The sequence below is a fragment of the Carcharhinus amblyrhynchos genome, chromosome 21 (assembly GCF_965287045.1).
Source record: "Carcharhinus amblyrhynchos chromosome 21, sCarAmb.v2.hapA, whole genome shotgun sequence".
Lineage (NCBI taxonomy): Eukaryota > Metazoa > Chordata > Chondrichthyes > Carcharhiniformes > Carcharhinidae > Carcharhinus > Carcharhinus amblyrhynchos.
The window spans coordinates 18679285-18706277 of record NC_137344.1 but is presented as its reverse complement, the minus strand read 5'-3'; the positions used below and the strand labels follow the sequence as shown (position 1 = coordinate 18706277).

General features: G+C 40.4%; 1 protein-coding gene across 1 annotated transcript; it reads right to left on the bottom strand.

Annotated features, from left to right (window-relative positions):
- Positions 1-710: 710 nt before the first annotated feature.
- Positions 711-26993, bottom strand: sirt7 (sirtuin 7). The gene is made up of 10 exons (XM_080209550.1): positions 26819-26993; positions 23653-23790; positions 21918-22022; positions 18916-18986; positions 16777-16849; positions 11062-11160; positions 9253-9489; positions 7992-8072; positions 5509-5615; positions 711-3962 (listed from the first exon to the last, which is right to left on the bottom strand). Exons 1-10 carry the CDS (start codon positions 26906-26908, stop codon positions 3794-3796), a joined length of 1170 nt encoding a protein of 389 aa, XP_080065676.1. The 5' UTR covers positions 26909-26993; the 3' UTR covers positions 711-3793.

Sequence of the window (26993 nt, the reverse complement as noted above, 5' to 3'; positions counted from 1 at the left end):
CTTTGTGAACAATTCCTCACGCACCTGAAGGAGTGAGGCTCCAAAAGCTTGTGCTACCAAATAAACCTGTTGGACTTTAACCTGGTGCTGTGAGACTTCTTACTATGCTTACCCCAGTCCAACACCAGCATCTCCACATCATAGCTACTTTTTGCGATCAGGACACACTGGGGGAAATGCAGTTGAGGCATTTTTCTTTGTTTTTGATCTCCTCGGGGTAACTTCTTTGAAAGATCAATCCTTCAGAAATCAGAGTTCACTTTGGGAGCAGCAAGCTTAATGAACCAAATGGCCATTTCTCATTCTATATTCTTTATACCCCGGTGTATTTTGTTTCATCACTTACAAGCTACTCAAAATTTCACAATAGGAGAACATTTTCCTATAATTATCTTTTGAATAATTTTGTATTTCCGCCATTGTATTGTCTGTGGTTCTACATCACGGTCTCATGTGAACACACAGGTCAATTTATTGACCTCTTTCTAGCTAGTTTAAAAGCCAAGCATCATTGGTTAAATCAGGAGAAGAGAAACTAAAGCAAGGCAAACGTTAGGAATCCATCAAGAAACTCAACATCAATAAATCACTATCTAAGCAGCATCACTGGAAAAAGATTCACATCATTACACAAAGTGGCATACATATCAGGCAGCTTAGATAGATTTTCTTTAGTGACTACATAACCAATTTACACTGAACCAGAAGAATGCAGGCTTTCCTTTTAGGACTGTTTATTTTAAAAATAATTAATTACAGTTGTTGTAATATGATTGACAACTTGTACCAAATAAAGTGCAACCACAGATGGGTTGTTCTATACTAGTGGTTCAACAATTATATGCTCATTTGTCTTCCAGTAATATGAAGAGGATTTCTTAATGCTGCAACATGAAATGCCATTATGTGACACTGGGACACCATAGAGAGACAGCACACAAAAAACCCTTGCAAGCGTTACACATGTGACAATCACATGGCCATCGACACACAAGTAGAGAACAACCCAGGTGTTAAATTTACAACCATGTTTGAATTTCACTTTTTAAAACATGTTTAAAAGTGTAGGCTGACGTTGCTGGAAAGCTGAACAATTTTCGTGTTTACATTACACAATACAAAACATCAAGAATACTTGAAAGAAGGCATAAGACTTGAAAAAAACTATTACAAGTCAGTCTAAGCCCTGTGCTCACAAATGTCAAATTTTTTTGTTTAAATTTTGACCCTGATAAGCCATCTCTGGACTTAATTCGCTCAGCATTATTAGATGCAAGAATGAGTGTAGGAACTGCAGAACGCCTAACATTTTCAAACAAAAAAAACCTCAGGCTCCATCAGATAAAAACAGCAGCATCTTTTAACAAAATATACATACTCCCACTCATTCACAGCCTGGAATCTGCCACTCAATCCACCCACCAACCCACTGTCAAGACATTTTCAGTGAATCCACTGCTTTTATTTCAGATTTCCAGTATTTTGCTTTTGTTTTACTATTTAATCCATTCATTTATTTTCAAAATACTAACTCAATTCATTCATTAAATGTCAGGATATGAACATGCAATATATTTTACAACTTTAAAAAAATACCCGTTTTTATGTGTCTTCACATGGTTTTGGTGTTAAAACTGATTTAAGTTGTATTAAAAACAAGCCACAACATTCAGTGTTGTCTCAAGTCTAATAGATTGATCCCAAAACACTTTTTCCTCCCATTCTGAGATTTAGAACAAAGGAAATCTTGTGGAGCAGTGGTAGCATCCCTATCTCCGAGCCAAAGTTATGGGTTTAAGTCTCACTTTAGGACTTGATGGTCATAGAAGGTGCATTTATAACATGGCGAGAGGTTGATTATCAGCTTGTACATCCTTTAGATATGTATGATGGCAGGTGGCAGAGTGAGTTTCCTAGTCAGCCAGACTGCAGAAGCCAACAGCAAACCATTGCATGCTCTGCCAAGCATAGTCACAGACCAATCCAATGGAAGACCATGGCATGGTAGGGCTAGAAGGAAAAGTCATTTGGGAACAAACTAAGTTAATGTTCTAATGACATTAGTCTCCAGGCAAACTCTCAGGCAGACTCTAGGATATATACTAGGACTTTCACAGTACCTACCAGTCTCTTTGCATTCTGGTCTTGCCCTTAAAGAGCTCGTTTTTCACATTTAGAAAAATGCTCCAGTATCAGAAAATTGCAAAACTGTAACATTTTCAAACATTTGTATAAGGATTATCCACCCCCCTAGCCCCATAGGTAGTTATCTACATTACTATAAAATTTTGCTGATGAGTAGGTGGAGCTCATGTTGCAGTATGTATAATCCATATTATTTACAGAGTGGATTTCAGTAATTTTGGGAAACTGCTGAGAAAAAACATTTAGGTAAGGCGGTGTCCCTGACTAGTAGTAGTTATGTGTATAGATAACTGTGGGATTGTTTCAGGATCAATCCATCAGTAGCCTAGCTTACAACATTGCAGTGTAAAACAACACATTAGAGGCTTCCAACAATGAGCAAGAGTAGTAAATCTAAAAAAGCAACCAATTATTAGAAAAGTCCCTGTGTACAAGAAGTGGTTTCAAAAAATTCTTCAAGAAGTAGTCCAAATATGCAATAAGTAAACAAAGACATACAAATGGCATTGTAAATTGAATATTTCCTAGTGCAAAATATACTCAAAAGCTTTATTTTCTTCTGTGGCTTCTGTTAACATTTTCAAAATTTAAGTTAAAACTTCGGAGCACCACCAGAGCTACAAACAGGCTTGCTGCTTTATTGGCTTTGATGCCATTACTTTTGATGGAAAGCGGCTGCAGTCAAAATTGAAACCTAAATATCATCGAAATTTGGCACAAACAAATGCACTTACAAAAACTATTTCAGCACATTTTTAACATTACTGGAACTGAAACTGATTTAACTGGAAGTCAAGTTTGGTGACAGAATGAGTCAAATGATCTGCTTTATAAAAAGAAAAGTTACAGAAATGGATCCAAAATTTCTACTGGCATATGTTGGCTCTTCAGCACAGTTTGAATGGTGTGCATCGGAAAATTTGGAGCCTCATTGGCTCCACACTTGTTGCCAGCACTTTCTACAGGGCATTGAATGGGGGTCATTTTTAAGGACCCAGTGAATGGAAAATGGGCAGTAATTGTCTGTTCTTGTCTTGTGTTCCCATTTCCCCGAACCCAGGGGTTGGTTGCATTATCCAGCAATAAAAGCATCCCTACATGTACTTTGAAAAACTTAACTTCTCAGCAGAAAATCTGATACGTTGCTTCACCTTTCAACAAATAAGGAGTGCACTAGGAAGATTTTTTAAGCTGGTAGTGAGTTGATTCAATAATAATTAGCTGCCTGACAATGCCTTTTGGCCAAAATCTTTACCCTCTTCCCAATTTAAAAAAACTACTCATCTCAGAGACTTGCCATGCCTCACAGAGCATTTAGTGGCCAAATTTCTAATGTCACATGATTTTAAACCAGGTAGCTCAAAGTTTCAAATGTTTGAATTTTAGTGGTCCAGTTAACATTATGGTACCCTGAGGACTTGGACTAACAATACTAGTTCAAATCACAATCTAATATGCAAAATGGTAACTCCTGGTCATGCAGCCAGCACACAAGCTGACACAAACAGCATTATGCAGTATTGGCATCAGGCTTTGCAGAAATTTGCCATTAGCTCTGCTCCTTCCCCAGGGCGATGGGGGTTTACATGGGGAAGGAGGAAAAATTAAAATTAGAAAAATGTAAACAATGACAATCAGCATTCCCAGTTTAGATTTTCTTCTTTCTTCTACCTTTCGCACAACCTTTTCCATACCAACCTCCGGAGACAGCGGAACCAGCACCTCCTGAACTGTCCTTGCTTAGTAGTTTACGACTATGACTGTCTTCTTCACCTGGTCTCAGCTGAGTAGCTAGGCTGAAAATAGGGTCTTTGGACCTTGACGAGAATCAGGCATCACAGTAAAAGTTAGAGAAGGATATAGATTTTGTAATCTATTCTCAGCAACTATAATTCACCAACAAAAAGTCAAAAAACAAAAAAAAATTCTGGAAATACTCAACAAAAAAGACAGCACCTGCTCCAAGATAGCTCAACGGGGTGTCAGGGAATGTAAATGTTTTCCCAGACTACACTGTTAGTGCACCTCAGCCAGATGCGCACACACTTGTGCAACTCACGGCCAGGGTGTGCCACTTGGGAAAGAGAGAGACTTGTATGTGATTGTACAGGTGTGGATGTGCATGGTAAGGATGAAGAGATTCACTGCCCAGGGGTGTGTGGAAGTCAGTGAGTGAATGTGGGAGGGAGAGGATAAGAGATGGAGAGTGTGAGTGAATGTGGGAGTGTGTCAGTGAGTACAGGAAGTGTGTGTTTGTCTGGCTCACTTGTAGTATCAGCATTCCCACTCACTCCCACACATAATCACAGCCACTCACAATGACTGAAGGGGAGGGAGTGAGTGAATGAGAAGCAAGAGCTTGCAAGTGAGCCAAAATAGACTCTGTGCCCCTCACACTCACGTCAACTTATATAAATTATTTTTTAAATAATCAATCTATTGCCTCTGACATTGTTTCATTTTTGCTCAGCAATTTATTTTCTTTAAACTTCAACTTTATTTTGAAATTCACATTTAACATTGCGCTAAACTTTATCTTTCTGAAATTTCTCTTAGAGCCTTTGAGGGAAAAGAAAATAGAAATGTGGCCACCATTCTCCCCCACACCCTTACTCAAGTGATCTAAATGGCTGACATGCATGGCCATGACTGGTAAGACAAAATAGGATGGCAGACGGGGGTGTAAAACTCAAGGTCATAAAATTGGGAAGAGGCAATATCATGAATAGGTTTAAAACAGCCAACAGCACAGATTGTATGTGTGGAAGATTTTATACAGAGAAAGTGGTTTAAAGGAGGGTTGGAGGACGTGGGGAAGCAGCAAAATGAAATTCCGATCCTTTGTAAAAATTCATTCATGGGATGTGGGCATCGCCGGCTGGGTCAGCATTTGTTGGCCATCCTGAATTGCTCTCGAACTGAGTAGCTTACTAGGCCACTTACTTCAGAGGGCATTAAGAGTAACCACATTGCTGTGGATTTGGGGGTCACATCTAGGCCAGACCAGACCAGACCAGACAAGGACAGCAGATTTTGTTCCCAAAAGGACATTAGTGAACATAAGAAATAGGAGCAGGAGTAGGCCATCTGGCCCTTCGAGCCTGCCCCACCATTCAATAAGATCATGGCTGATCTGAAATGGATCAGTTCCACTTTCTCCCCATAACCCTTAATTCCCTTGTCTATCAGAAAGATAAGGAACCAAATGGATTTTCACAGTTAATAATGATTTCATGGTCGCATTAGATTTAATTCAAATTTCACCAACCACTGCAGGATTTGAACCCAGATCCCCAGAGCATTACCCTGGGTCTATGGATTACTCATCTAATGACAATACCAGTACACCACTGCTTCCTATACCTGTCATAGTGTGGAATGTCAAGATGAAGTTCTTCCAATAGCAGTTGCATGACATCATCGCATTTTGCATGGATCTTCAGTGTAGCTACATCATCCTTTGGTGTCCACTGCAGAGAAGGGAGTAACAAATTACAATTTACACCAATTCACTGTCTTTCAAGTCAAAAAAAGTCCCAACTTGCTGAGAAATTCTTCGGCAGAATAAAACAGGAAAGAAATCTTGGGAAACAATAGATAGCAAAAGTTAATTTATTGATGTCACAAATACATCAACACTGCAATGAAATTACTGTGAAAATCCCCTAGTTGCCACACTCTGGGCCTGTTCGAGTACACTGAAGGAAAATTTAGTATGGCCAATGCACCTAACCAGCATGTCTTTAAGACTGTGGGAGGAAATCAGAGCACCCAGAGGAAACCCACACAGACATGGGGAGAACATGTAGACTCTGCACAGAGTGATCCAAGCTGGGAATCAACTCAGATCCCTGGCACAGAGGCAGCAACACTGACCACTCTGCCACCCGTTTGATAGGGGAGAAATGGAGCAAGACAAAGTTTTAGAAGAGTGCTTTGGATCATGAGGACGTGGTGGATGGAGTAAGTAGGGTAGGGGATGGCGACAGGTCTTGTCCCCAAAGAGAGTAGAAGGTGAGGGGAATGCACATTGGACCAAAGTTGAAAGAATGGGGAGTGCAGACTTTGGCACAGGATCTGAAAAGATTTCAAAGCTAGAAATGAGCAGAACCCTGAAAAGATGTTATAGTTTGGAAATTGAGCCATTGAGATGCAAGCTAATGGAAATTAACAGGTAGCTTTTCATCTAGTCATGGTGCTGGAGTTTGAATAACTGGAGTTCACATAGTGGCGCACAAGAAGTCAAATGTTAAAGGTGTGACCGATCTGCCTTTTTATAGATTAAGCATTGTAGCTTTAAGCAGCAGAAATATATCCATGCTCGAATCCAATCTTGTTCATTTTTACACCTGCAAATTTCATTTTGATTACATTTAAATGCTGTTACCATTAACAAATTGTGGTCACTGCATCATAATCTCTAGGCTTCCATTCTTGATCTGAAGTCATACAGATAAAATATTAACTTTGTGATCTCTCCACAGACATTGTCAGACCTGCTGGGTTTTCCAGCACTTTGATTACAGATTTCCAGAATCCACAGCATTTTGCTTTTACCACCACCACCACCACCACCTCCCCACCCCCCCGCCACTCCTATCATCCAGCATGATTTATTTATTCGTGTCACAAGTAGGCTTACCTTAACACTCAATGAAGTTACAGTGACAATTCCCAAGTCGCCACAGTCTAGTGTCTGTTTGGGTACACTGAGGGAGAATTGAGCATGGCCAATCCACCTAACCAGCACATCTTTGGACTTTGCGAGGATATCCACGCAGACATGGGGAGAATGTCACTATCCGTGCAAAGTTTGCACAGATAGTGACCTAAGCCAGGAATTGAACCTGGGTCCCTGGTGCTGAGGCAGCAGTGCCAACCACTGTGCAAACACAGCACAGTGGTTAACACTGCTGCCTCACAGTGCCAGGGACTCGGGTTCAATTCCTGACTTTGGTCAGTGTCTGTGTGGAGTTTGCAATCTCCCCATGTCTGCGTGGGTTTCCTCTGAGTGCTCCAGTTTCCTCCCATAATCTAAAGATATGCTGGTTAGGTGCATTGGCCAAACAGGCACTGGAGTGTGGCAACTAGGGAATTTCACAGTAACTTCATTGCGGTGTTCATGTAAGCCTACTTGTAACACCAGTAAATAGACTTAACAGAGCTGTGCAATTTGAAATTCACTTCAGAATATAGCAGGGCAGCAAAGTTACATATCATCCAATCCACTCTGGGCATTGAAACCAATCTTAAAACATAAAGCCATCATCACATAAACATGTTTTTGAAAAACCAAACTCCAAAATCACTTTTAAACTCAAAGGGACAAAAGGGAGATAATACATCCTAATACATGGAGCCTAATATAAACAAAATATTAAATATTCAGCAAGATTTAACAGCATTTGGAGAGAGACAGGCAGGTTTAACAATTCAAGTCTACGATCTTTCTTGGGTTCCAATGAAAGGCATTTCAGATTTCCACTATCTGCAGTACATTGCTTCTGCGTTATTGTAGGATGTGGTACGTGGTTGTGTGTTACTGGATAAATAATCCAGGGTTCTCAATTAATAATAAAAACAAGAAAATGCCAGTTCATTTCCCACCACAATAGAGGATTTAAATTCCATTTTAATAAAGTCTGAAAATAAAAAGCTGGTTTCAGTAAGCAAAAATTCTTCAAAGCTTTGGTTTGCTACTGCCCTTTTGTAGGGAAATAAAGCTGCTCTCCTTATCCAGTTTGATCTACTATGGAGCAAGTCCCACACCAACGTAATCGACTCAAACTCCTTTATTCAGTGACAACCACATCACAAGAACGAATAAAGAAAAAACTGGTTCCTACCTGTAGATTTACTATGTACAGTTTTGGCCTTTTGTGAGGTACCCTGCTCATGCACCAAAGACATGCATACTTCTTAAGAACCTATAAGAAAAGTGTTATTTTAGATGATAATTATTTTACGGAGCTTGCTCATATTTTAAGAATTCAGATAGAATAATTTAAATTGGAAGCAAATAGAAATATGAAGATATTTACATAAGAGGCGGTTTCAACAACTATGGGTCAGCAACTTAAAGCTGAAGTTAAAACTTATTTGTTAGTCATTAATAGGCATACATTCACACTGAAATGAAGTTACTGTGAAAATCCCTTAGTCACCAAATGCCGACTCCTGTTCAGGTACGCCGAGGGAGAATTTAATGTGGCCAGTTCACCTAACCTGCACATCTTTGGAACATGGAAGGAAACTAGGAGAATGTGCAAACTCCACACAGTGACCCAAGCCAGGAATTGAACCGGGGCCCCTGGTGCTGTCAGGCAGTAGTGTTAATCACTGTGCCACCCCCCCCCGCCCCCTTCGAAATGGCACAATCTGCCAAAATCCAAATATGCCTGGTGAACACCCAATGTACTTGCTCTCCAAATGTTGAAGCCTATTGAACCTGATGTTTGATACTGCCTTCACTGAGATGGTTTGGATGCTTACAGATTCCACAAGTGAATGCCAGAGATCACAGATGGTCAGTATAGAAAATGAAAAGGTGGTATATGGTACTATTCTTAGATTCACATACTGTTGAAGTGGAATGCTTGAATCTGCCTCCAATTAGGAAATGGTTGGTGCCAAAAGTGAGGGCAAAAGTTAGAAAACATTGCAATCTTTGGCAATGATATTGCACACTTGTAAGAGTGCAAAAAAAAAGTTGTATCAGTAATAATAGTTCTGCACTAATACAAAATAAGACATCTTAAGTTTGTTTTTAACGTTTTGTACATTACTATGACCATACAGGATATTGCTTCTTAGTCTTTAGATTTAAGAATTATGAGAGTTGCTGCTCTCAAAGGGCTAAACAGTTTACTGTCATTTCTCCATTTATTAACATTTTTAAAAGATTAATAATTTTGAATTAAAAGGAAGATTACTGTGGATTCCATAGTTCCTGATTCATTATTTTTATGGCCAAACAACACAAGAAATTGCTAGAAATTCTTATTCACACAAAATGTACAATGGGGTGTGGCATGATATTTCAAAAGCAACCAAAGTCCATACAGTATCCGAAATGACAAAGGAAGTTTCTGGAAAACAATGCTTAACCTTTAAACTGGAACCAAGGCAAATGATAACATCAGCTTTCTTGGCTGCCTCAGCTGCTCCTTTCCAGTTCAGTGGTTGCTCCAGTGTTCCCTTTTCCCCAAAGTGCACAATTGTGTCTCGCAGCTCCCCACCACACTTGTGGCACTTTCTTCCAGTATTGTGTCGGTGTAGCGATGTGCGCTCAGTGACATCAAACAGACGAATGTATTCTCGATTAGGAGAGCAATATGTGCAAACCTGCAAAAATCACATCACCATAATGAAGTGAAATGCTGGCAGTAATTAACTATTAATTAATGACCAATACCGGTCAGCATATTGGCCAGTAGTGAAGTCGGAGAGAAATAATTTGTACAAATGGAGAAGTTGAGAGCTCATTTTAATGCTATAGAACACTAACACTCTTAAAAACAACCCAGTCACTAATTCAGAGAAGGGCCGATAGTGTGGGAAGGTACTGAGCCTCACTTGGAAACCGCTCACAGTAGCAGTACCAGGCTGAAATTTACAGCTCATCACATGCGATTCCATCATTTCACAGTGAATTGTGTTGAAACATTGCCTTTTTGGTCAACTGAACCACTACAGTTATAACATTTTTGTAATTGTAACTTTTTACTTTGACAATCAAAAACGAGTATTTCTAGTACCTAGAATTTCCAGCATAGTAACAGCCATTCAGCCCAATTGTCTAAACTGAGCAGATGAGTCACCTCATACCTTGCATCCAATATCCCTCTTTTCCTTTCTCCTTTATGAATTAATTAAGCCTCACTTTAAACGTGTTACGGTATTGTGAAGCTGTTGGCTTCAACCACTCTTTGTAGCAGTTCGGCATTATTGTCACCCTCTGTGCAAAGAGATTCTGTATTTGATCCGGCTATCAAACATTTATAATTCTTTGTTCTGAATTCACCCACAAGAGGGAACTTTTGTCCACACTCACTTCATTAAATCCCTTCATAATTTTGAAGGCCTCAAAAAGTCGTAGTTTTCACTCCCGAAGAACTGCAGCCTTTTCAGTCTGTGTCTAATGACGTGAAAAATCCTTGATGTTTGAAACTGTACTTAACTCAAGTCAATTCCACAATTCAGGGTTAAGAACCTCTTGTTGTATTGTCCTTTGAAATGTGTCCAGGACATTCCTGCTTCAAACTTCCTCTAAGAAAGAGGAAATAAAAACTGGGGAAAACAGTATTTTGAACTCTTGCAGAGTAGAATTTTGATAAATAGCTGAAGCATATGGACCAGAAAGTTCCTTCATTCAATCTCAATTTGCTATATTAGTTAATCTCAGTCACAATCAAAGGACTAACACTGGCTTCACTGCTCTGTTATGAAGGAGGAAATCAACCCTGACCACCATTCAAAAAGCACACTGGAAGTACACTTATACGGACACTGGCTGAGGATACATTATGGAAAATAAATTCCACCAAATGTTTTCCCTTTGTCCACTTTGACTCCTAACTGGCATGTATAGTTACAGTTCATCTTACAGCAACTTGCCAAGTGGCTATTATCATATGAATGGAGCAAATACTTTCAGGAGATGGAGAAATTTGATTAAAGAAAATTCCAAACACATTGTCGTTGCTCTTTTTAAAAACTGTAATAGGAAACATTTAACATTGCACCCAGAAATTGAAATAATTAATGTCTGGCATCAGAAACTATTTTCTAGGGGCTGAAAACAGACCAATTATACAAAAATACTTCACATAAATTATGGGCTCTATCCTGATATTCAAATAATGAAACAATATGATTATTACATGTTTAAATTGTATACAGTTTCTGTTACCTTACCTCTATATACATATTTCCATGCAGTTCTGAAAGTGCCTTCCTAGGTAAACTGCTACGTAAATGTAATCCATCACAATTCTGAGACACCACATGTTGCACCTAGGAGGAATATATAACCAGGATATTTGTCAAGCTGAGTTTTTGAACTCACTGCATTCCGATCTAGTTACGAAAGCCTGTGAAAGGCATAAAGTCAAATACTAATCTGAATTTTTCATATTTTAATAAAGAGTATAATGTTCACAAATCATTCTGTAAAAAAAAAGGATCTAACCAGTTGATTCAAGTAAGGATACATTCCACCTCAACTTTTTCTCTGCTGGTTCATGACTTCCCCAGTATGGAGATGGAGGATGGCGAAGACTGAGCTGTTATTTTATAATACGTCTCTTGCTTCAAAAAAAAAAGTATGCTAGTTTTGCAGTTTATACTTTTAATTTGCTACATCCCAAGGATAGTCAGTTTTCAACAAACTGAAAAAAAAAGGGCAGCACAGTGGTTAGACTACTACCTCAGTGTCAGGATCCTGGGTTCGAATCCTAGCTCGATTCACTGCCTGTGTGGAGTTTGCACATTCTCCCCATGTCTGTGTGGACTTCCTCCAGATGCTCGGGTTTCCTCCCACAGTCCAGGATGTTCGGGATAGGTGGATTAGCTATGCTAAATTACCCCTTAGGTGTCAGGGGACTAGCAGGGTAAATGCATGGGGTTATGTGGATAGGGCCTAGTGGAATTGTGGTTGATGCTGATTCAATGGGCCGAATGGCCTCCTCCAGCACTATAGGATTCTATGATTCTAACAACCAGTGTCTCAGAAAATATAAAACAGCAAAAGAATTAAATTAGTAAAAATATATAAATTTAAAGCATGATTACTTCTTTGGAAACTTTTGGCATTATGTAATGATTTTATCCTGTGAGAGGGAGAGTATTGTACTCAGGACAGTTTAAAATGCATCCTTCAAATTAATTGGATATCATAGAATCCCTACAGTACCAGAGGTGGCCATTGGGCCTGCATCAACAATTCCATCCATGCCTCATCCCTGCAACCACACATATTTATCCTGCTAATCACCCTAACACTGAGCAGCAATTTTAGCATGGCTAATCAACCTAACCTGCAAATCTTTAGATTGTAGGAGAAAACTGGAGCACCTGGTGGAAACCCATGCAGACATGGGGACAATATGCAAATTCCGCAGTCGCCTGAAGCCAGAATTGAACCTGGATACCTGGCATTGTGAGGCAGCAGTGCTAACCACTGCGTCCCCCCAATATAATAATCTGATCTTTACTGAAATAAAATGAAACATATTGAAAGGTACAATAGATCATACCAATATAAACTATGAACCAACAGTGATCAAGAATTTAATTCTTAAGCTACTGAATAAGGACTAATGGGGCAATGATGCAGAAACCTGTAGTTACATCATGCTATAAGGGGGCATTACTTTACACTGCACTAATCTTTATAGTTATGGGTTCAATTGCTTAACAACTGCTGCTTTCTAGAACAATCGGATCGTTTTTGTCATCATTTGCCACTAGTTATCGGACAGAAAGGTGTCTTTTTTCATTGCCTAATTCATATTTCAGTGTTAACCTTGGCTCATGGGTATCTGATGATTTTATATTCTTGGCATGCAGCATAACAAATGTTAGTGCATTTGCTTTCTGTTCAGTTAAATCTCAGGTTGTTTGCTTATTCTCCTCTGTTGGTAAGGAAGTTTTCCATGGGTGCAAGGGAATATTAATTGTGGTGTTTTAATTTCATCCAGAGTTGTCTCTGAACACAAATGATAAGGATTTTCCATGGTGAAGGAATTAAAACCAACTGACATGTTCAACACGTGTCAATAAAAGATTGACCTCTTAATTTTAGAGAAGATCGTGTCTTTTTCTTGACACCTAAAACGATCCTTGGTTATTAAAGCAATTTGCAAATATTTTAGAGAACAGCTTCCCCCAAGTGTTTTTCTGTGTGGGCAGTGGATATTTCATGGGGAAATCAGAGAATACACTTTTGAAGCTGAATTCTTCAGTCCTGTTTAATTGTACTTAATGTCGATCTGCTGACACTAACACATTTTGGTGTTTTGATTTTGAATAAAGCAACAACAGTTCTTTCTGAAACCTCTAGGCCTACAGACATGAGGCAGGTCGATGAGTAACAAGTGTGCATTTCACTGAGTTGACTGGGCCCAGGGCTGGATTGTCAAGAGCATGTGGGCTGCACGTCGACCACAGGCTTATAGTTTGGACATCCGTCCTGCATTAAAGAAAGGAGAAAATGGCTGAGCAGGCAAGATATACAAACACTTGACTAATTTGATTGAGTTTCTTTGATGATATCATACTGGAGAGGTTGATGCTGTGCAAATAGATTTTCAAAATGTTTTTAAACAAAGTACCACATAATAAACCTTTTAATGACCCTAGCCTTCAAGGGGCATTGGCTGTGAGGATATGAAGTTGTCTAGCATCAGAAACAGTGAGTGGCCATGAATGGTTATTTTTTTGAAACTGGGAGGTATTATGCAGTGGGTCCCCCTAAGGGTCATTGTCTGCATCACTCTTCTTTTGGACACAATGACTTGGGCTTGGGTAAAGTTTCAAAGGCACAAAATTAGAAAATGTAACATGAGGATGATAGCAACCGATGAGATAGGCAGACAGATAGCAGATGAAATTTAACACAGATACATTGAGTGATTCCTTTTGTTAGGAAGTTGGAGGAGAGGCACTGTGAATGGCAGCACAGAGGTTATGCTACTGAACTGAAGCGAGGACTAATGATTTCAAATCCCAAGCAACTAAAAAATTTAAATTCAGTTAGTTAATCTGGAATTTAAAAGTTAACATCAGTAATAACGACCATGCAATTGCCAGGTTGATGGAAAAACCTATCTGGTTCATTGATGTCCTTTAGGGATGGAAGCTTGCTATCCTTCCCTTGTCTGGCCTGTGTCAACAGACAGCAATGTAGTTTAGTTTTCTCTTCTGAAATGGCTGAGCAAACCATTCAGTTGTCAAGGTGGTTCATCGCCACTTTCTCAAGGGCTTTCGGTGATGGACAAAAAAAAATGCTGGCTTTGTCAACAGTGGCCAAACCTCATGACTGAACAACAAAATGAGCAAGAAGAAACTAAATGGTACAATTTTAAAGGAGGTGCATGAACCAAGATGCCTGGCATTGCTGAAGTAATCAAATGAATTATTGGCCAATTCTGAGCACAGCTACTTGAAGGGGCTTAGAGGAGAATTACTAGAATTATACCAGCGATTAAAGACATCAGTTACGAGGAGAAGTGAGAGAAACTAGAGTTGTTTTCTAAAACCAGAGAAAGTTAGCAGGATATTTGATGGTGGATGATGGAGTAAATCAAGAGAAACTATTTCCTATTGCAAAAGTGTCAGTAACCAAAGAACACAGATTTAGGATGACTGGCAAAAGAACCAGAGGCGATTTGCAGAAACATTTTTCTACGCAGTGGGTTGTTCTGATGCAGAGTGCACTGCCTGAATGGATGATGGAAGATTCATAGAAAATAGAAGTAGGAAGATGCCATTTAGCCCTTCAAGCCTGCTCTGCCATTCATTATGATCATGGTCGATCATCCAACTCAAAAGCCTGATCCCACCTTCCCACATATCTTTTGATTCTCTTCACCTCAAGCGCTATATCTAACTGCTTTGTGAAAACATATGTTTAGACCTCAACTGCATTCTGTGGTAGCAAATTCCACAGGCTGACTAGTTTCTGGATGAAGAAATTTCTCCTCATCTCTATCCTAAACAGTCTATCCTGTATCCTCAGACCATGAGCCTTGGTTCTGGGCACCCCACCATTGTAGATGCAAAAAGCATGTTCCCAGTGTCAGAATTTTGTAGGTTTCAATGAGATTCCCCCCACCTCCTATCCCTCTGAAGTTCAGCAAGTACAAACTAAACTGACTCAATCTTTCCTCATGAGAGTCCTACCATCCCAGGAATCAAAAGTAGAAAAATGCTGAAAAATCTCAGCAGATCTGACAGCATCTAAGGAGAGCAAATAAAGCCAACATTGAGAGTCTGAATGACCCTCTGTCATAGCTAAGAGGAAAGAAAATCAGAAGAGATTTATATTATGAAGGGTGGGGGGCTGCAACAAGACAAAGGGAACATAAATGATAATGAAGGTGGCTGAGAAAGATGCTAGAAGTGTCCATTAAGTGATCAAAATGTGAATGTCAGCACAGGGTACAGATTGTTAAAGGGACTGCCTGAGGGATACGGCAGTTGCCCTGAAGGTGGGGGACTGAGCGTGTTTTTACACCCACTATGGTTGACAGGACTCTCATCTACGTCTGATCCATCATCTGGGCCACTGCTCTCACCCACACCCCCCACTCCCCCACCCTCCCAGAACCAAGACAGAATCCCCCTTGAACTCACTTTTCACCCACCAGCCTCCTCACTCAAAGGACCATCTTCCAGCATTTCTACCAACTCCAGCATGATGCCACCACTCATCACATCTTCCCCTCACTCCCTCTGTCAACATTCCTCAGGGCCATTCTCTCTGGGACACCCTGGTCCACTCTTCCATCACAACCAACACAACTTCCCTGCCCATGGCACCTTCCCATGCAATTGTAGAAAGTGCAACACCTAGCCATCTACCTTCACCCTGCTTACCATCCCAGGGCTTGAACATTCTTTTCAGGTGAAGCAATGCTTCACATGCACCTCCTTCAATCTGGTCTATTGTATTTGCTGCTCCCAATACAGTCTATTCTACGTTGGAGAGACCAAACACAGACTGGGTGACTGCTTTGCAGACCACCTTCAGTCCGTTCGCAAGCAAGACCCAGACCTTCCTGTTGCTTGCCACTTCAACACACCACCCAGCTTTCCTGTCCACATGTCCATCCTTGGTCTTTTGCAATGTTCTAGCAAACCCCAATGCAAACTGGAGGAACAGCACCTCATCTTCTGATTGGGCACTTTACAGCCTTCTAGAGTGAACTGCTGCATTCCTCAGGCAGTCTCTTAACAGTCTGTTCAGCTCACTTAATGGACACTTAACACCTTTCTCAGCCTACTTCATTCCCTTTGTCCTATTACAGCACCCTCCTTCCCCAGCCTCATTGTATAAATGTCTTATGATTTTCTTTGCCCTTAGCTCTGCCGAAGGGTCATACAGATTCAAAACATTGGCTCAAACCTCTTTCCACAGATGCTGTCGGACCTGCTGAGGTGTTCCAGCATTTTCTTTTTCAGATGCCAGCATCCACAGTATTTTGCTTTCATCCCAGGAATCAGTCTGGTAAACCTCCTCTGCATTCCCTCCACAACAGGAACATCCTTCCTCAGGTAAGACTATCAAAACTGCACACAATATCCAATAATTACTTTCACACTTAAAAAACTTGCTGGGTTCTGGGGAAAAAAATAAGGGAGTGGGGCTAACTGAATGGCTCTTTCAAATAGCTGAACAATGCACAGTGGGTCTAATTATGAGTATCATTCCAATAATTCCATGATGGTCCTCTCCTACCTGAAATACATGAATTGATATTCTTTCTTCATTGAATGTTTTCGCTCTATTTTACAGGAAGGCTTGATACTGCACACATTTCCTTTCTTCCTTGTTATATTCGACATTTACCCCAACTGTTTAAAGGACCAGTTGCTGAAATACAATGGAATAAAAATCATAGTTCTTACCAGTTTTTCTCTGTAAAGTTGTGTGATGCACATGTGAGTCAGGGTGGGCTCTGCCTCACTGAGGTCTGCTGTGCTTTATAACAAAAGACAAACACAAACACATAACCAGGATAAGTATGCCTGAATCGTAGAACTATTATAGCAAAAAAAAGGCCATTTGGCCCATCATGTCTGTTATGCTTCAATCCCCTTTTGAAAACCTCAATTAACCTTATTTCCCTCACATTCTTGAGCAATGCATTCCTGACCTAACCATTAACTGTGACAAAATGTTTTTCCTTCATGTCGCCATTGTTTCTTTTGGCAGTTAGCTTAAACTGGTCTCCACTGTTTTCAATTCCTTCCACCAAAGAACAAAGAAAATTACAGCAAAGGAACAGGCCCTTCGGCTCTAAGCCTGCATTGGTCACGCTACCCGATTTAACAAACCCCCTACCCTTCCAGGGCCAAATCCCTTTATTCCCATCCTGTTCATGTATTTGTTAAGACACCCCTTATATGTCACTATCGTACCTCCCTCCCCCCCTTCCTTTCTTTCCGTACCTCCTTCCCTCCCCCTCTTTCCTTCCCTCCCTATACCTTAAACCTGTGCCCACTAGTAATTGACTCTTTCACTCTCGGAAAAAGCTTTGACTAGCCACGTCTCTCAATCAGCCCTCAATCGCCATTGTTCCAGTGAGAACAAATCAAGTTTCTCCACCCTGTTCTCATAGCCGATACCCACCAGTGGGAACAGTTTCTCCCTTTCAACTCTGTCCAGACCCCTCAAGACTTTCAACACCTTTATCAAAACCACTCCAAGGAAAACAGTCCCAACCTCTCCAATCTTTCTATGTAACTGAAGCTCTTCGTCCCTAGAAATATTCTCATGAATTTTTTTTTAAATACACGGTCTATCATACCTTGACATCCTTACTAAACTGTAATGCCCAGAACTGGACACAATACTCCAGCTGAGGCCAACCCAGTGTTTTACGCACATTTAGCATAACTCCCTTGTTTTTGTACTTTGTATCCCTGTTCATGAAGTTCAGGATGCTCTATGCTTTATTAATTGCTCTCTCAACCTGCCCTGCCACCTTCAACGATCTATGTATATTCCCCCAGGTCCTTCTGTTCTTAAGAATTGTACCCTTTATTCTTCCTACCAAAATGAATGGCTTCACACTTTTCTGCATTAAATTTCATCTGCCATTTGTCTACCCGTCCATCAACCCATGTCCTTTTAAAGTTCTACACTATCACAGTTTACAGTAATTACTACTTTCATGTTGTTAAAATCAACAAAAAGTACTACAAGTCACATTTTGTAAGGGGCAAGAGTATTGTATTGTAAGTGCATTTACTGCACAACTGGTTGGAAAGTTGAAATCTAATTTTCACTCCTGCCAGATCATCCTTCAAGTAAGTCCATTGGCGCTTACGTTAATAAATTATTTTTGGTTTAATTTAGTATTGGCAAGTATTTAAATGTATAATGGGTCTTGTCAGGAGGGCTGGTAGCAGCCATGATAAATTACTGCAAATTCAACAATACCCCTGGCAACATCAATTGTGGCAGAGACTAAAACTTCAAAGATTGGAGTAAACCAAAAGGTTGGGTATAATTTTATCTTTGAACTGGCTGAGCTTTTGTTTAAATCAGCTCCTACCTGTCACCATAAACAAGACTTAATTTTCTGGACATTTAAATTATACTTTTAAAGTTTTAAGTTTTATTAATTAGTGTTATAAGCAGGCTACACTAACATTACAGTGAAGTTACTGTGAAAATCCCTGAATCGCAACACTCCAGCACCTGTTCGGTACACGGAAGGAGAATTTAGCTTGGCAATGCACCTAATCAGCATGTCTTTCGGACTGTGGGAGAAAACCGGAGCACCCGGAGGAAACCCATACAGACGTGGCAGGGACACGCAAACTCCACAGACAGTGACCCAAGCTGGGACACAAACCTGGATCACTGGCACTGTGAGGCAGCAGTACTTCAGGCTAAATCTAAAATTATGGTGTCCTCTACAACATTAATTTCACTATTTAATATACTTCCATACTCTAACCAAGCATAGAAAAGGAACAGATTTAGTTCAGAAATAACAGCTATCATATGTGTACTCACTCAAAAATGAATTTTCTTACCTCACTTCCCTACCACTCTGCAATAACGTCCATACCCCATTGGGACCCCTGTAATCTGGGATAGATGCAGCCTGCGTAAAGTGTAAACAAGGGTAATGTCTTAATACCTTGACATGTAATGTAAAAAAAAGTAGAGACATAGAATAATAACTTGCATTTATATAGCACCTTCAACACAGCAGAAGTCCCAATACACTTCACAGAATTTAACATCAAGGCACATAAGAAGGTATCAAGCTAAGTAACCAAAAAGCATGCCTTAAAAGGAACTGGTTTTAAGGAGCATCTTGCAGGAGGAGAAAGAAATCAATATGCAGAGGTTTAGGAAGAGAATTCCAGAACTTAGGGCTTAGGTAGCTAGCTAAAGAAATGTTTGCAAAGGTGGAATAATAAAAACTTGTATATGATGAGCATGGTTATCACACACATTTTTACATTAAAGTGTTGATAATAGTTTGTCCCAAAGAAATTGGCATTGCTTATTAAATATACAGGATAGAACTAACTAGCATACAAACATACATTAAAACATGACTGGTAGTGAAAGAAAATTCTCCTTTTAGAAGTATAATCAGTCTCGTCAAGTGGGCAGGCAACAACCATGGTAAATTGGAGTCATAGAGGTTTACAGCATGAAACAGGCCCTTTGGCCCAACTTGCCCATGCCTCCTTTTTTTTTTTAAAAACCCCTAAGCTAATCCCAATTGCCCACATTTGGCCTATATTCCTCTACACTCATCGGGCCCACGTAACTATGAATGATTCTTAAAAGACAAAATTGCACCTGCCTCTACTACCACCTCTGGCAGCTTGTTCCAGATACTTATCAACTTCTGTGAAAAAATTGCCCCTCTGCGCACTTTTGTATCTCTCCGCCCTCACCTTAAACCTATGCCCTCTAGTTTCAGACTCTCCTACCTTTGGAAAAAGATATTGACTATCTAGCTGATCTGCGAATTACTGCAAACTCAACATCCTCTGTGAACATCAACTATGGCAGATGCTAAAGCTTCACAAATATTAGAATAAGCCAAAAAGTTGTGTATAATTTTACTTTGAATGGACTAATTTATATTTGTTTTAAGAAGCAAAGCGACTCCATGGGGATTCGGACAGGCGAAATGAATGGGCAAGAGCATGGTCGAGGGAATATAATGTGAAAAAATGTGAAGTCATCCACTTTGGTAGGAAAAACAAATGCAGAGTATTTCTTAAATGGGGAGAGATTGGGAAGTGTTGATGTCCAAAGAAACCTGGATATCCTTGTTCCTAAGTCACTAACATGCAACAAGCAATTAAGAAGACAAATGGTGTGTTATTGCAAGGGGATTTGAGTACAGGAGTAAGGAGATCTTGTTCTAGTTGCACGGAGCCTTACTGAGACGCCTGGAGTATATACTGTAAATGTTCTAGTCCTTGATTTTGTTTTAGACCATAATATTTTCATTTTTAAATACAACTTGAAAAAAGGTAAAGTAAAAAACGAGTCACCATCCTGCATTTCACTTGTTTCATTCATAATGATGGCTTCAAAACCTTCTCTCCGAAGGACATCAAGAACCGTAAATGAAATAAATGGACACACTAACAGGCTTGTCCACAACGCCACCTGTTCTTCAACGTTCTCAGAAAAACTGCTCTCCACTTCATAACCACGCAGAATGTGACAAATAAATCAGTGCCAAGAGGTACCTTCAGTCTGAACTGATATATATCTAGTGCTCTACATTTTAAAGTAAAAGATTGTTGCCTAATTCATTGGTTGCTACATGCCATTCTGAGCCTGCCTTGGTTAATCAGCAAAATCTCTGGGAACTTGTGACCGGAATCATTATGTTTTCATGTCTTGGCCTCAAAGAGGTCATTTTTCTAACAATGAGAAGTAAATAACATTGAGTAACAATATTAGCAAACATTGCACAAACAACACACTTCTTCAATTATGCAGTCTCAGTGTTAATGTCTTTACAGTTTTGCTCTCTACATGCTTGTCTGATCTTGCATTTAAACAATCTGCCACTTCAAGGCTACTACCAGATGACCTTTACTCAACTCCCACTACAGCCCTAAATCCTTTGCTATTTCCTAATTGTATCCATCAGTGTTTGGGGGGTGATTGAAAAGAGTTAGTGGGGTTGTCAGCAGGCATCTCTGCACCATCACTCTTGCCCAGAAAGCACCCACTGATGGTAAGTAATCTATTCTGATGCCCTTTTCACTGCACTCTGAAAACTTCATCACTTTACCGACCTTGGTTTCTCAAAACATCAGTCTTCCTTCAAATTCTCAGGCTGGAATTTTATGAAAAAAATTCTGAGTGCCGAACAAGCGAGAAAGAGTTTCAGACTCGTTTTTTGGGCAAGAGTGAAAATGCAACCTTATGATGCTTAGTGCAAAAAAAGAGCCAAGGTCCAATTCTCACCAGCCGGGGAAGCCAGCTGCTGAGCTGTAGGGGAGCCATTGCACAAGCTCCCTGATTTCCCAGTGTACTGGGAGATCACCCATCACCCCTCCCAACAGACGTAGATGGTAACTAATAAATCCAACAAAAATATAGGAGAAATTTTTTTGTTTAATTCAGAGTGAGGAGAATATGGAATTTGTAAGCACATAGCCTAGTTGAACAGAATAGTTTAGATCCATTTAGGGATAGTAGCTAAATAAATACAAAAAGAAACTAAACTGTTTTGTAATGTTTGGTATTTCCATTCAACACTATAGAATCAAGTGTTACGTTAGTCCTATCCAACTCAGGAAAAGACAGGTTGTTACTGCCCTCTGGTGCTTCCTATGACTGTTGAGAGGACCACACTATTTGATGTTATGAAAATCTAGTTAGCACCTTTAGTAACACTTTTTTATTTCGCCAAGCTAATATTGCTACGACTGCTGTTTCATAGTCTGCTGCACATGCTTTCAAGCTAAGCAGAAGTTGTTTGATGTTCTAGTGATTTGCTAATTATAGTTCTCATTTCTGTGGCTTTGTTATGGTACTGCCTTACCGTGCTGATCCCTGCACCAGAATAGATCACTGGGTATTGTGCTTCCTGAATAGCTGCTGCCAGCAGGTTAATTTTTCTCCTTAGTTCTTCAGGCTCATCTATAACCTAATAAGAAGAAAACCTATCAAATCTCACAGCATACAAACATTTAACATCCATTCCACACTAGCATATTAAAGCATTGAGACATATATGATGATGAATGGGATGGATAGGATAGAGGTGGAGAGACTCTTCCTGCTCAGAAAGGACAGTAGGACTAGGGGGCACAGCCTCAAGATAAAGGGGGGGCGGTTCAGAATGGAGTTGAGGAGGAACTTCTTCACTCAAAGAGTGGTGAATCTCTGGAATTCTCTGCCCGTTGAAGTGATGGAGGTTGCCTCGCTAAATATTTTTAAGACGCGGATTGATGGGTTTTTGATAAGAGAGGGGATTAAGGGTTATGGGGAGAGGGCAGGAATGTGGAACTGAGCCACGACAGATCAGCCATGATCTTATTGAATGGCGGGGCAGGCTCAAGGGGCTGGATGCTCCTATTTCTTATGTTCTTACATTATGCTTTTCCCAGTTATTTAATCTGTTTCTGGTTGTGTTGGTTGAGGGGTAAATATTAGTCAAGGCATCTGCATAATTCATTTTATCTCCTTTGCACATTGCTGTGGGACAGTTTACATCCATCCAAGGTGGCATACAAAACCTCACTTTAATGTCTTACCCAAAAAAGTGACAGCCTCAATTGCTGCATAAACTCATGACCTGATTCAGAAAAAAGTGTGCTACCACTTAGCCAAGGCGGATATAATAGACAGCCAAGTGAGCAAATCACTATTTTGCTGCATTACAATGATAAAAGTTGGATTAGTGTCTGTAATTTCTTTACATATGCAAGTTTCCAATAGTGATCAAAGTCATCAAGAAAATGAGGACTGATTTCAGAACTTGCCAGAGGAAAAAGGCAAACATCTATAATTTCTGGGTGCTGGTTTATAAATTGGCATAAGCCAAAGAACAGTTTTCATACCAAACAAATAATACATGGTACAGGCAAGGGATGACAGAAATCTCACAGTTGCTTCAGTGCTGAAGGTAACATATGAGAATAAGGAACTTATACCCACACAGAAGTGTCAGCTGTGGTAGAGTTGATAGCTCTTTTACCCAAGTTATAAGGTTATGCGTTCAGGCCCCAATTCAGGGACGTGGGCACATAATCTAGGTTAGCACTCAGTGCAACACTCCCTCAGTACTGCATTGTCAAGCACCTATCTTTCAGGTGAGGTTCTAAACTGGGGCTCTGTTTGCTGTCTTGAGCAGATGTAAGAGACCCCTTGGCAATTGTTCCATAAAGAACAATGGAGATTTCTCTGGTGTCGTAGCTACTATTTATACCTCAACCAACATCTTTAAAACAGATTATCTGGTGATTATCACATTGCTGTTTGGAGACTTTGCAAAGCGCAAATTGACTGTCATATTTCCTACGTTACAATAGTGACATTTCAAAAAGTATTAAGGCATCATGAAAGACACCAAAGGAATACAAGTTCTTCTTGTAGCCAACAGTAGAAATTGGTCATAACAGCAACTCAGTATTAGAATTCAGTAGTTTGTTTCTTTAAAGAGGTGTTTCTCTGATTTAAGCCTCTGTTGACTGAGTCTGTTGCTGTACATAACTGACAGCTGACCATTAAGGAAGCTCAGGAGTCAACTATATTGCACTGGAAAAATTACCCACTTCTTCAAGTTTTCTTTTTCGTGCCTCGGTCTTCTGCTTTCGCTTTTGCAACTCCTGCACGGTGTCAACACATGCTGCGAGGACAGTGAGGTCATCCTTTGTTCGTAGTTGGTCCGGTTTCTGTAGGATTTTGGAGACCTGCAAGGGATTCAGTTAAGGAGAGATTAGAAGAAATGGGCTATTAAGACGTGCAACATATCATCACCAGTTGATATTAGTTATCCAACTTCCTTACAAGTATATAAATATTTGAAGAAGAAACATTAAAAGTACGTAGGAAGAGCAGAAAAATTGGACGAAAATAGATAGCTAGTGTGAATCAAGCGACGATACTTGTCGGCAAGTTTTACAATTGTTTACTTGGGGTGGGGAGCGTTACTTAAACTTTAATTTCAACAGGCAAAGTCTTAATGTTAAGAAGCAGCAGTTTATCACAACCACAGTTGAATTATTACGGTTTAATGTGTGGAAGAATTGTATGAAAAATCTCAATGTTAAAAAAAATACTAATTTACTGCTCCAATTTTAACATCATCCAACAGGAGTTGAAAACAGCTTTAATTCTTGTACTGAAAATACACAAGATGAACCAACTCATTTTATAATTTTACCTATGCAGTATTGAGCAATACTCTTTTTATAGGATTAGGTCACTTTGCTTATACAACTACCAAATTTAAATGTGTCATGCACTGTGCTATTCAAATTGTTCCCTTCAGGCACATTCCTGGTTTATAAGCCCCAAGTATTTTCCTCCATGCAATCGTTCTACTGATCCATGTTTACAAACTTGCATGTTTGTTAAAACTAGTGCACAGATGAAGATATCAAAAACTAGTTGAGTGTTTTTCATAGTTGTATTTTCACGTGCCCACGTTACACATTGCTAAATTCCTATTGATAACTATCCTTTCCATCTTTGTGATCTCCCTGGACAGTAAAAATATAAATAGCTATTCAATGCACCAGGAGCTTGGCATTGAAACTGAAGACAGTAATCTCTGACAATTTCCAGTAAAACATGGGACACTTAGTAATGACACCTTATCAATGGAGTATATGGACATGATAAACAATACCTAATTTAAATAAGATACAAAGGCACAGCCATCACATGCTACTGAATACAGGTTAGTGCTGTAGAGAAAGTTGAAGGTTTAATTTTTGATCAAGTTGAAAGAATTTTAATATCTCATTAAAAGAGCAATATACTGTTTTGACAGATTTCAAATACATACACATCGCATTAAAATTGTATTAACATTAATACAGTTAATTTAATTTATTGATAGCATTTTTACCCAGGCAATGGAGTCAGTGTCCATCCAAATAAGCTATGTTATCTAGCAAACTGTTACATGCTTCACACTCAATACTGGATATACTATTGCATTAATTATATATGTGTAATTATTGCATTATAAGCAATCCTCAAATGCCATCTGTAGGGAAACCAATTTGATTTCTTAGAAAATGGCATTGTACTGTTTCCAAGAACATTTATGCTAAACTGTACTGTTTAACAGAGATTTGCACTACAAGTAATGACTAAATTTTCTTAAGATTAGTTGTGGAAAACAATGTCACACTAATCTTTTGGACAGTCTCAACCACAGATGATCAGGGAATAGTTGAGAATATAGCTATTTTTCCCACCATTGCAACATAGTATGACATTTGATCATAGTAATTGGCTTGTTTTTCTTTTTAAAAACCTAAAAACTTTCACTACTCCTTTCACTGAAAGCAGACTACAAACAACTGAATCCGATTCTATCTATACACACATGCACACTAAGAAAAAGCAGTAAACAGGAGCAGTTTCCTCCCATCTGCAATGCACAGCGTAGCCATTCACAGCATTTATCCCCAGCCCACTCAGATCACTACAGATGGGAAATCAAACTGAGACAAATCTGTTCTGTACTCTTCATCTACTCATTCAATCAATTACAAAGCCCCTCAAAACTTTGCAAGCGAGCTCATACCGTGGAATTTTAACTCTGGTTACAAAGCTTCTGTATGCGTGTTAATCATCTCCCACAACAGAAAGAAAATACTTCACTATCAACAACATGACTGTGGCAAAGAAATGAACTGGGCAGGATATTTATTAAAAGCATTCAGCAATTGCTTTCTTCTCTTGAGGGATCGAAGATTGTTTCGGAGGCCATAAAACGGAACAACCAAGGAGAGTGGGGACAATACTCTATCTGGGGCAGGGGTGGGGGGGGCAATAAATATCTGGGGTGAAGGGGTTCAAGGAGGCACAGTGGCCCTCCCATTGCTTCTCCTTCAACCCAGATACTTATAATGTTGGGGGGAGGGGGGGGGGAGGGTAAGGGGGTGTAATGCAAGTGACAGGGGAGGGAACAAAACAAATTGTAGGGAAGACGACTCGGGGGAGGGGCGGGGAGAACAGACAACACTGGTTTGGAGGGGTGAAAGAGGCAACACCATGGGGTGACACTAACAGGGAGTGAAACTAAGACTCAAGGGGGGTAAAAATGAAACTACTAATGGAGGTTAGGGGCAATACACTATATAGGATTGGGAGGGATGACCAGGTGGTAGAGGGCAATGACGTCTGGTGTGAAGAGGTTGAAGGAGGGAGAGGGTGATGCAGGGGTGGAAATTGAAGTGACAGGAGAGGGGACAAACCAAGGGATAGGGAAGATGACACAGGGTGGGAGGAACAATATCATGGAGATAACACCACCAGGGAGTGAAACAAAGATTCAAGAGGGAGTAAAAATGAAATTACTGTGGACATGGGGGCAATTCTCTCTGGGGCGGGAGGTGGGACAGGCAATAGACATCTGGGGTGAAGGGGTTGAAGGAGGGGCGATGGAGGGAGGAAGGAAGGAAATGGGAGGGGACAAACTGAGGGATAGGAAAGATGACACGGGGGGGGGGGGTGAAATGGACGACACTGGGCTTGGAGAAGGGTGATGGGGGGGTGGGGGGGGGGAATAAAAACGCCAGGGAGCGGGATGACACACACACCACCCCCATGTCCCGGGGCCTGGAATCCGGTCTCGGGGGGTAGGCGGGCGGAACCCGAGTCCGCCCCGGCTGAAGAAGCCGCTCTTTCTCTCTCCTTCCCCCCTCCCACCCCCCGGGCGACGGAACCCCGAGCAGGTGGCGAAGCCGCCGTCAACCTGACCAGTTTGATCCTGGCCCTCTGCTCCTCCAGCACTCGCTTCTGCCGCCGATCAGCCGCTTTCCGGACCTCCCGCTGGGACACGCCGGCCATGGCCGGGGAGGGGAGGGCCGGCTGCCGGACGGCCAGGCAGGCTCTCTCTGCAGCGACCGGGCCCTTTAAAACAAGGAGAGCGAGC

What these genes read in the sequence shown, in the direction of transcription:
- sirt7 (XM_080209550.1), bottom strand. Translation starts at nt 26,908, where the DNA reads ATGGCCGGCGTGTCCCAGCGGGAGGTCCGGAAAGCGGCTGATCGGCGG. An exon ending in GCCTTGGTTCCAGTTTAAAG is followed by an intron (nt 8,073 to 9,252) that starts GTTAAGCATTGT and finishes CTTTTCTTATAG; the next exon opens with GTTCTTAAGAAGTATGCATG. An exon ending in TGTACATAGTAAATCTACAG is followed by an intron (nt 5,616 to 7,991) that starts GTAGGAACCAGT and finishes CCTTCTCTGCAG; the next exon opens with TGGACACCAAAGGATGATGT.